The sequence below is a fragment of the Rana temporaria genome, chromosome 4, assembly GCF_905171775.1.
Source record: "Rana temporaria chromosome 4, aRanTem1.1, whole genome shotgun sequence".
Taxonomy (NCBI): Eukaryota; Metazoa; Chordata; class Amphibia; order Anura; family Ranidae; genus Rana; species Rana temporaria.
The window spans coordinates 114571732-114583804 of NC_053492.1; the positions used below are offsets into that span (position 1 = coordinate 114571732).

Consider the following 12073-nt stretch of genomic DNA (forward strand, 5'->3'; position numbering starts at 1 on the left):
CTAAGCCCAAGAGGGTTAAGGCAGTGCTGGAAAATAATGGTGGCCACACAAAATATTGACACGTTTTGCCCAATTTGGACATTTTCACTTAGGGGTGTACTCACTTTTGTTGCCAGCGGTTTAGACATTAACCCCCTTGGCGGTATTCCCGAGTCTGGCTCGGGGTAAGATTTCAATACCAAAAGCGGTATCCTCGAGCCAGACTCGGGGGCCGCCTTGCAGCATCCACAGGCACAAGTTACTTACCTTGTCCCTGGATCCTGCGATGCATCCTCGCTGTGTGAGCGAGCAGCGTCCTCGCTCGATTCACACAGTGCCTGTGTGCCGCCGAACTCCGTTCCCTGCGACGTTACGACGCACGGGGGCGGAGAACGGCGCCAAATTCAAAAAAGTAAATAAACACAATACATACATTATACTGTAATCTTACAGATTACAGTACTGTATGTAAAAAATACACACCCCCCTTGTCCCTAGTGGTCTGCCCAGTGTTCTGAATGTACTTTTATATAATAAAAACTGTTCTTTCTCCCTGCAAACTGTAGATTGTCCATAGCAACCAAAAGTGTCCCTTTATGTAAAAAGTGATTTTAGAGCAGCTAGAAAACAGCGATAATAAATTACAATCGTATGGGAAAAAGGTGGAAATAAGGGCCGTCTAATTGAGCCACCCCCACTGCGCGTAACTGGAGAATATAAGTGAAAATATAGTGATATTGATAATATAAATAAATAAATTAATAAATAAATATATGTGAGCTGCTGCTCTAAAAGTTAAACAATCAAAATGTAATATGCAAATACAGTGCTACCTGATGTTAAAAAAGGTATCAAATGTGATATTAAGCAGCGCTCAAGAGAATAAAATAAAAAAAACACACATATAATATTGCTAGACTATTAAGTGAAAAATAATGAGTGATCCACCCTCTATGTGAAACAATATATCAGTGTCAAAAAATAGGTGTCAATAATACACCCAAAATAACAGGTTGGCAAAAAAAAAATCCATAAACTGATTGTGTGAACGTAAATGAAGTTCATAAATGGAGAACAGAAGAAGTCCCTTCACGATCTTCAGACAGTGCTTTCACCACACCACAGTGACTGCGTGATTCCACCACCCATCAGAATGCAAACTCACCACAATAAATGGCCTGACACTCTCGTGTTAAGGCACACAGGCTTTTTAACTGAACCACTCAGTTTAATTGATGGAACTCCCTCTTTGGAAACTGGAGCACTCAGTTAAATAAATGGAGATCCGTTGGAAAAAGGAAAAACTCCAAGATGACAGCCACATGTATAATGAAGAGAGAGAGCACAATAGTGTGATATTGCAACACAACTTTTAATAAAAACACTAAAAATCTCCCAATAGATGCACTCACAAAAATGACTCTTGTCATAAGCAGTGATTAAATCCAAACATCACACGGTGTAAACACAAACGAAAATTTTCCTCCAGGTGAACCAGTGGTCACGGCGGACCAACAAATAGCCCAGGTTTACTCACAGCCCTATGAAGGTGTACTGGAGTCGCTCTTCAGATGACTATATTGGTGACAGATGGACCGTTCCACGCCCGACCAGTTCAGTTTAAGGTATGCGGTTGTAACTTAGTACCCACGCCCCGACATGTTTCATCATACTGATTTAATCATGGGGATGCTTACCAGATGTCACATGCCGCTATATGTAGCTGCCAAGTTCCCCCCCTCACTTGCACATTGGTGCACGCCTTCCGTTCATTACAAGCATCAGCTGTGTGGACAAACGTCCCACTCAGCTGTGCTGGCATGCAAGTGTGCAGCTCTGACCAAACAGAGCAGCATAATCATGTGTGCGAGGTGGAGGCCCCCAGTGGTGACGTTGGTGTACTACACCTAATCACACTGCCTGTATTCAATGAGGTGTCCATCACCAGTGGTCAAACTGGTGTATGACACCCATTCCCACTGCCTATATTCAATACAGTGTCTAACCCCAGTGGTGAAACTGGTGTATGACACCCATTCCCACTGCCTATATTCGATACAGTGTCTAACCCCAGTGGTGAAACTGGTGTATGACACCCATCAAGCATAGAGTGTACTGCAAACTGAAAGAAGGGGGATATCCCTCTAAGAAATAACTAACAGCCATTCGGGTGTCCCCATGACCACGAGTCACCTCCAGGTCTATACAAACACGATCTAACAGTGTAAAGTCAGAAACACAAAGTACAATATCTCTCATTAATCTAAAGTGAGAGCATACTACATGGTTATATGAATCTAAAAAAGAATATATATTATTCCATAATCTAAAAACACATTATCAACCATAAATATATATAAAACTGAATTAAATACATATAGTATAGGCGGTATTCCTAAAATTATATTGAAGAGTTGCATATATTATTATCCATCATAAAATTTCAATAAAATGGTGGTAATCAAAATGAATTTTATTTTTATTTTATTTTTTTTATTTTTTTATATATATATATATATATATATAAAAATTATTATTTTTAAAAAAGATTTTATAAACTGGAAAACGATTTTACACTGGGGCATGTACTTTGAACGAGATATACATAAATATGGGCAAATTTAGACATGCAATGGTTCAAATTAAAGTGGGTGAACTTCATCATCTCCATATGCATGGCATAACAAAAATTTAATTATATAGTCATACAGAGCCCATGATCATAGTGGGTGGCCCAGTTGTCTGGCCCCCTTGTAACAACATAATTCATGACCATACTATATATATGTACACCTTAAAACCTGCTCCTAGTCTAAACATTACTGATGAAGCAGTTCACGTCCAACTCTATGTTAAGGCCCCTCGGAAATTGACTTTTTAAAAGAAAGATCCATTGAGTTTCTCGCTGCGATAAATCTCTCACCCTGTTTGAACCTCTCCATGAAGGGTGTACGCAGTCAATGCCACAGAACTGAGCTAACGAAGGATCTTGGTTATGTTTTTCCTTAAAGTGGACTGACACACTGTGGTAATCAAAGCCCTTCTTTATGTTTGCCAGGTGTTCAGCCACTCGTATCCGCAATAACCTCTTAGTTCTTCCTACATAAAGTAGTCCACATGGGCACCAAATCAAATATACTACATGAGAAGAGTTGCAGGTGATAAATTCTTTAATAGAGAAAATCTTCCCATCACTGCTCGTGACCTGTTGTTTTCCTCTATTGCTTATCTGCACAGTTCTGCAACAAATGCATTTCCTGCACGAGTAGAACCCCTTGAAATCTATTCTGAGGGCCTGCTGATCTGGGGGATCTAGAATCTTGCGGACCACCTTGTCGCCGAAATTAGGAGCCCTCCTATAGATGAATCGTGGTTGACTCGGAAGTATTTCGGCAAAGTGTCTGTCCTTCCCCAGGATGTGCCAGTGATTCTTGATGATAGCCTCTACCTCCCTGTATTGGGCATGAAACCCAGACAGGAAGCCCCATTGGTGTTGGTTATTATTTGGCTGTTCTACCTTCTTCTCTAAGCATTTTTCTCTAGGGATAGCAGCAATTTCTTCAATCATTGTGTTCAGAGCTGGCTCATCATATCCCTTCTGAACAAATTTATTCTTCAGTGTTTGTGCTTGTGAGAGATAATCGTTGGCATCTGAGCAATTGCGACGAACTCTTAAAAACTGCCCCTTAGGGATATTTTTAATCCATGCTGGGTGGTGTCCACTATTAATGGACAAATAACTGTTACGATCAGTTGGCTTGAAAAAGACTTTAGTCTTTAGTTTATTTGCTTCTCTTTGAATAGTGACATCCAAAAAGTTGACCATATTTCCGCTAATTGTATATTCCAATTTAATGTTGTTGGGATTACTATTGAGGTCTTCCAGAAACTTTAGTGCATCTTGCTGCGATCCTTCCCATATAAATAAAATATCATCTATAAATCTCCGATAAAATAATAATTGGGGTCTTCGGTTATGAAAAACATGCCTGTCCTCCCACTCAGCCATGAACAGGTTGGCGAGGCTGGGGGCAAACTTTGCCCCCATAGCCACGCCAACCTGCTGGGAGAAGAAGGAGCCATCGAACCAGAAATAATTATGGGACATGCAGAACTCTAATACATGTCCCATAAATTTCTTCTGAGTATGCGGTATATCATCCCTCCTGCTAAGTGCCCAGTTCAACGCCAGTGCCGCATCATCATGCTGAATAATGGTATACAGTGATGCCACGTCAGCTGTTACCAAAAAGATGTCTGTTTCAGGTCTGATGCTCACTTTGTCTAGGGACTGTAGCAGGTCGGTGGTGTCTTTCAGATACGCCTTGGTTGTGCAAACACTCAGTTGGAGAAATCTGTCAAGGTATTCTCCCAATCTGGCTGTGACTGATCCAATCCCGTTAACTATTGGTCGGGCAGGTGGGATAATTTCATTTTTATGGATCTTAGGCAAAGTGTAGATCACCGGTATCCTACACGCTGAGGGAGCTAAGTACTTTTTCTCTTTCAGATTCAAAGCTCCAGTATGATAGCCCCAATCTACCAACGCATCAAGTTGTACCTTGTATGGTTCGGTAGGGTCTGATGCTAGTTTTCTATATGTAGAAGTATCGCTCAGCATATTGGACAACTGGGTGCAGTAGAACTCCTTATCCAGGACCACCACCCCTCCCCCTTTGTCCGCTGGTCGGATCACAACATTCTTCTTATCCTCCAAAGATTCAATACCTTCTTTAATATAGCGGGGATTCACACCCTTCTTCACAGGTAATTCCTCAATGTCTTTGAGTACCAACTGTTTAAAAACCTCTATAAAATGATTATTGGAAATCTGAGGATTAAATAAGGATTTATTCTTGAGTCCACTGTCAACTTTCGTTGCCACAATGGTACTTTTCATAGAAGACGTGACAGGGTGGCTCAAGAAGTATTTTTTCAAATTCAGAGTCCTGACAAATTTGTGTGTGTCTATATAGACGTCAAATTTATTCATTGTTCTTCTAGGAGCACACTTTAAACCCGTGTTGAGGATATTGAGCTCTTTCGGGCTCAACGTCACCTTACTCAGGTTGTATATTCCTGTGGTTCCACCTCCCTCATTCTTTTTTTGGGATTGTTTCCTTCGGCCTGCCCTGCATCCACGTCTTCTCTTTGATATGTTTCTGGTCCTCTTTGCGGAAATTTCGGAACGACATGCTTGTCTCCTCCTTTGTTGTTCCTGGTCTGTGAGTTCCTCCTCGGAGTCCCACCTCTCCCCCCCCTCCCCCGATGCCCTAAAAAAGGCTGTTGAGAGTAGTATCCATTATGATAGTCCTCTGCCAGAGGTTGATATCTATTGCCCATACTCTGGTCCTGGATAGTATCCTGGAGGGGGCGGATGGTGGGACCACTGTTGGTAATTATGTTGTGGAGGATAATTAAACTGATCTTTCCTCCCATAAAATTGTGGTGTCCGTGGGGACTGATATTGATAGCCATACTGTTGTCCATTTCTCTCCTGCCTTGAAGGTCCAGGTGATGCCTGTTGAGAGGCATATTGATCTTTTTTACCAGTGTTACTACCACTTCCTCGAGCTTGATTCGATGAGCTCCGATCAAGCTTCGATTTTTTATTATTGTTGGTGCTCTGTTTAACAGTAGTTTCCTTCTTGGGTATAGCATCCAGGATTCTTGATGGTTGTTGTGAGGCCACAGTGGCTTCCTCATCAATATCATTGTTAATGATTCCTGTGCTTTGCCAAGCATAAATTCTATTATTCTTAAAGTCCTCCGAATCCCTATTGAATTTTTTGACTTTCCTTTTCTGTGTTTCTCTGTCAATTTTTTCCAGTTTCTTTTTCATATTAACATTAAAATCCTTTATTAAACTGGTTTCCTTAATTGGTTCCAATTTATTTCGTAAAACCTGAATTTTTTCATTCAGTAGGGCCAGTTTGATTTCTTTCCTTTTAAGAACTAAATTCTGCAACTCTTTCCCTGCTTTATTGAAAAAACTTAACCATTCGGTCATGTACTTAGTGTCGGTTAAACCGTCTTGAGGTGTCACCTCCCACCTCAAGCTTCTGAAAATAAGACCCTCCTTGTTATAGTGTTCAAAGGTGAACACGTCCCACCAGGCTTTAACCTGTTTTTCTAATAGGTTCTCTAAAGCTTTCAGAGTTCCTGGATAGTCTTCCTCACACTCTGTCATTTCCTGGTTGGTGGAGAAAACTGATTCTGCATTAATCTGTCTATTCGACAAAAAATTAATGACTTCCATAGCAGCAGTGAGTAAAAATAAATATGTATGGGAAAAAGGTGGAAATAAGGGCCGTCTAATTGAGCCACCCCCACTGCGCGTAACTGGAGAATATAAGTGAAAATATAGTGATATTGATAATATAAATAAATAAATTAATAAATAAATATATGTGAGCTGCTGCTCTAAAAGTTAAACAATCAAAATGTAATATGCAAATACAGTGCTACCTGATGTTAAAAAAGGTATCAAATGTGATATTAAGCAGCGCTCAAGAGAATAAAATAAAAAAAACACACATATAATATTGCTAGACTATTAAGTGAAAAATAATGAGTGATCCACCCTCTATGTGAAACAATATATCAGTGTCAAAAAATAGGTGTCAATAATACACCCAAAATAACAGGTTGGCAAAAAAAAAATCCATAAACTGATTGTGTGAACGTAAATGAAGTTCATAAATGGAGAACAGAAGAAGTCCCTTCACGATCTTCAGACAGTGCTTTCACCACACCACAGTGACTGCGTGATTCCACCACCCATCAGAATGCAAACTCACCACAATAAATGGCCTGACACTCTCGTGTTAAGGCACACAGGCTTTTTAACTGAACCACTCAGTTTAATTGATGGAACTCCCTCTTTGGAAACTGGAGCACTCAGTTAAATAAATGGAGATCCGTTGGAAAAAGGAAAAACTCCAAGATGACAGCCACATGTATAATGAAGAGAGAGAGCACAATAGTGTGATATTGCAACACAACTTTTAATAAAAACACTAAAAATCTCCCAATAGATGCACTCACAAAAATGACTCTTGTCATAAGCAGTGATTAAATCCAAACATCACACGGTGTAAACACAAACGAAAATTTTCCTCCAGGTGAACCAGTGGTCACGGCGGACCAACAAATAGCCCAGGTTTACTCACAGCCCTATGAAGGTGTACTGGAGTCGCTCTTCAGATGACTATATTGGTGACAGATGGACCGTTCCACGCCCGACCAGTTCAGTTTAAGGTATGCGGTTGTAACTTAGTACCCACGCCCCGACATGTTTCATCATACTGATTTAATCATGGGGATGCTTACCAGATGTCACATGCCGCTATATGTAGCTGCCAAGTTCCCCCCCTCACTTGCACATTGGTGCACGCCTTCCGTTCATTACAAGCATCAGCTGTGTGGACAAACGTCCCACTCAGCTGTGCTGGCATGCAAGTGTGCAGCTCTGACCAAACAGAGCAGCATAATCATGTGTGCGAGGTGGAGGCCCCCAGTGGTGACGTTGGTGTACTACACCTAATCACACTGCCTGTATTCAATGAGGTGTCCATCACCAGTGGTCAAACTGGTGTATGACACCCATTCCCACTGCCTATATTCAATACAGTGTCTAACCCCAGTGGTGAAACTGGTGTATGACACCCATTCCCACTGCCTATATTCGATACAGTGTCTAACCCCAGTGGTGAAACTGGTGTATGACACCCATCAAGCATAGAGTGTACTGCAAACTGAAAGAAGGGGGATATCCCTCTAAGAAATAACTAACAGCCATTCGGGTGTCCCCATGACCACGAGTCACCTCCAGGTCTATACAAACACGATCTAACAGTGTAAAGTCAGAAACACAAAGTACAATATCTCTCATTAATCTAAAGTGAGAGCATACTACATGGTTATATGAATCTAAAAAAGAATATATATTATTCCATAATCTAAAAACACATTATCAACCATAAATATATATAAAACTGAATTAAATACATATAGTATAGGCGGTATTCCTAAAATTATATTGAAGAGTTGCATATATTATTATCCATCATAAAAATTTTTTTGCCAACCTGTTATTTTGGGTGTATTATTGACACCTATTTTTTGACACTGATATATTGTTTCACATAGAGGGTGGATCACTCATTATTTTTCACTTAATAGTCTAGCAATATTATATGTGTGTTTTTTTTATTTTATTCTCTTGAGCGCTGCTTAATATCACATTTGATACCTTTTTTAACATCAGGTAGCACTGTATTTGCATATTACATTTTGATAGAATAAATTACAATCACTTGCAGAATTGTGCGATAGTGATTTGTGGGGAAATTCGTCATAAAAAAAATAAAAGTAATGACAGCGACAATTCTGCAACTGAGTAAATTTCAGTGTTTTTGATATGATTACATTATTGAATAATTTTTACATCTTCCTATAGAACAGTGGGCGCAGGACACAGAATTGCTGAAATATGTCAGCAGCATTTATTTATCACCTACCCTTGGTAGGAATATATGTACTATTCACCTATGTACTTTAGGTTCAAATTTAGAATACTTTATTAATCCAAAATGGAAATTATTAAGATGCATTTATATTCAACGAAGACCATACAAAATCACAACGAATGGAAACAAGGCACAATAACCGCAATACAATGACCAGTAACAGCAATTAATACCAAATAAAACAAAATTAGTACTTTACTGTAATAAAAAGCTACCATCCTATTAAAAAAATACAGAAAATAAATAGCAACAATTGAAAAATAATCAAAGATCAAATTATCAAAATGCAAATATTACACCACTTTCTCTAACATTACCCATAATCATTACAAATAGTTAAAGGGGTTGTAAAGGTAATTTTTTCCCCCCTAAATATCTTCCTTTACCATAGTGCAGTCCTCCTTCACTTACCTCATCCTTCCATTTTGCTTTTAAATGTCCTTATTTCTTCTGAAAAATCCTCACTTCCTGTTCTTCTGTCTGTAACTACAGTAATGCGAGGCTTTCTCCCTGGTGTGGAGAAAGCCTCTTGACGGGGGAGGGGGCGAGCAGGAGTGTCAGGGCGCCCACTAACACACAGCTTCTTTCTCTATCTGCAAAGTAGAGAGCGTCCTGACCCTCCTGCTCACCCCATCCCCCCTCAAGAGGCTTTCTCCGCACCAGGGAGAAAGCCTTGCATTACTGTGTGTAGTTACAGGCAGAAGAACAGGAAGTGAGGATTTCTCAGAAGAAATAAGGACATTTAATAGCAAAATCGAAGGATGAGGTAAGTGAAGGAGGACTGCACTGAGGTAAATGAATCTATTTAGGGAACATTTTTTACCTTTACAACCTTTTTAACCTAATACCAATATAATATAAAAACGACATAAAAATCTTGTTTATATGAATGAATGAAAACTTATATAGCGCAGCACATGCAAATTTAATCGCCTCTAGGCGCTTGTTGTTCCTGTCTCCTTTGGTATCAAAGATTAAATCATTACATCCAGCACTCACAGAGAAGATTTATATAATGATTATGATTATATACTGATTTCCTGTGTCGCTCTGTGGTGCATCATGGCTGTAACAATCTATCATTGAGGGTACTCCACAGACTGGCCAGCGTATTGTGGAGTGGGAGGAGTTGTCCAACTTTGAACATACCTTGGGCAACATTCTCTTCTCTAACTGATTTTAAAGACACCAACTCCAATCCAACAACATACAAGCGCCTTGAGGCGATTAAGTTTGCATTTGTTGTGCTATACAAGTTACTCACTCACTCACTTACAGTAACTAGCTTTGCAAATCAGTTTATTGACTTTGTTGGTGTTGACCACCCTAAGCCCGCTTTCCCCAGCATACAACTGTAATACAGGAAAGCACTGGCATGTGGCAGGTAACATGTGAAGCACAAAAAAACATGTCTGCATGGGACTAAGCAGTGATAGAAGCCGGGAGGATCTCTCGGGGACAAGGCTGGATCCTCTGGGTGGGTAAGTATCTCACACCACCCGGTAAGAGGGAGAAGCAAAAAAATTGAGGGGGAGGGACCAGTGAAGATCCTCCTTAACAGGATAATAGAGAGTAATAAAGACTGAACCTTGACATGCTACAGCCATAAATAAAAAATAATATTTGGTGGTGTTGTGCTTTATTATTGTATATTAATTGGAAACGTATGTAGCAGGATTGCCCTTTAGTAAGATGTTGGTGCCACTGGCCTCTTACCATGGTCATCCTCCAATATAAAGTAAAGTTTAACAATAAATGATAAGTAAAGAAAAATTCTAGATTCTAGATGAATTTGTGATAGAATCTGAGAACGATTTGCATGTTTCTGGATAACTGCTGCATACACGTTTCACGTTGCGAATTTGCATAATGAAAAAAAAAGGAATAAAGAGCTGTCATATGGGCGAGTGGCGATAATCACTCTGAGATGCTTACAACAGCAATCTTTCAGCATGTGGCATAAGCAGCCCGGAGAACAGATTTTACAAGGCTAGGCAGAAAACACATTAGCTGTCAAACAAACAATGCTTTGTCTCTTAGACAGGAGACACTGTTAACACAAATTCCATGTTTGCCAGTTTGCTAGATATGACTGTAGAACGTGTTCACCGGTATGCTAGGTTTATTTGAGCTTTCTGTGTACATGGAGGTTCAGTTTGGGCAGGTGTTAGCAGGGTGAAACAGCATCTGGCTATTTATGTTGGATAGTCTAGTGCAAGGGTGTCCAACCCACAGACGTTGGGCTGCATGTGGCCCTGCTCATCTGGAGAAACACCAAAGATGCTGTGCAAGCACAGCAGCCATGGCAGCCAACACATACAAGCCTGATCCATGAAGGTATGTAAGAATGCCAGGGGTTGCCACACAAACATAGTAGCTGGCAGCCTACATTGACAAACCAGTCAAATGCATGTCTGGAAAGATGCCGACACTGCCATGTTTGCAATAGCACCGGAAGCAGGGAATGGAGGGGCCAAATATAGGGGGGGATGGAGTGGGCTGCATGCCCCCAGATTTAATTGTGCCCTCCCCCACCACCTCCCCACACAGCACATACATAGGCTACATTTAAACCGGCGATTATGGCCGATGCAAATTGTAGCAGCAGTTCCCCCTGTGGCTCTCAGCGGGTAGGTGCAACTGCCGACCCCATTCACTATAATGACAGTTCACCGGCAGCCACACCTATTTGCGGCTCTCTACACAGCCAGCGATTACCTGTGGTGATCACTGCTGGATGCAGGTAATCGCTGGCTGTGCAGAGAGCCACGAATAGGTGCAGCCACCAGCAACCTATAATTATAGTGAAAAGGCCCAGTGGCTACACCTACCCGCTGAGAGCTGCAGAAGGAACCACTCATCAGCTAATCTTATTGTTAGTGCATTTTATGTCCGGCCCAAGACAATTCCTCTTTTTCCAATGTGGCCCAGAAAGGTCAAAAGGTTGGACACACTTGGTCCAATGGGATTCTCTGCCCATAAGTTCCCAGCTCCACCACCTGATGTAGCAGTTATGGAATATTTATCTTTAAACAGATTCATGTTATTGTACCATATTTAATGTTCTTAATACATGATGCACAAATTTTTTTTCCAGGTTTGCTTAGCATTCAACCCTCAAAGCACCCTGGTGGCAACTGGGAGTATGGATACTACGGCAAAGCTATGGGACATAAAGACTGGAGAAGAGGCTCTCACCTTGAGTGTAAGTTACAACTATTAACATACTTCCTAGCTATTCATTATTTAGTAAGAACAAATTTCGCAGACAACAAAATTATCATTGCATCATGGTTCAAGTGGTCTAAAACTCCACTCTACCACCCAAACCTTTTTAGTTTGGTCAGCCGTATGTAGCGCTCACCACCGAAGGAGCCGCTGGTTATAGATTGGGATGGCGTGTTACCTCTGTGAGCGTCTAGGGGTAGATGATGAGAGCAGCAATGATGGAATGTCCAAACAGCAGGTGTCTTTTCTTTTGCTTTATTTTACCCAACACGGTAAACGACAAACTTGAGGTAGACAGTAGAGATGCATGAGGAGAAGAAATAGCAGACTCAGGC

General features: G+C 40.7%; 1 protein-coding gene across 1 annotated transcript in view; it reads left to right on the forward strand.

The window, feature by feature from the left end:
* Positions 1–12073, forward strand: part of DAW1 (dynein assembly factor with WD repeats 1) — a 131635-nt gene that overhangs the window by 69901 nt on the left and 49661 nt on the right. The window contains exon 7 of the mRNA XM_040348847.1: positions 11608–11715. Coding sequence (XP_040204781.1) covers positions 11608–11715 — 108 coding nt within the window. The remainder of the gene's footprint in view (positions 1–11607; positions 11716–12073) is intronic.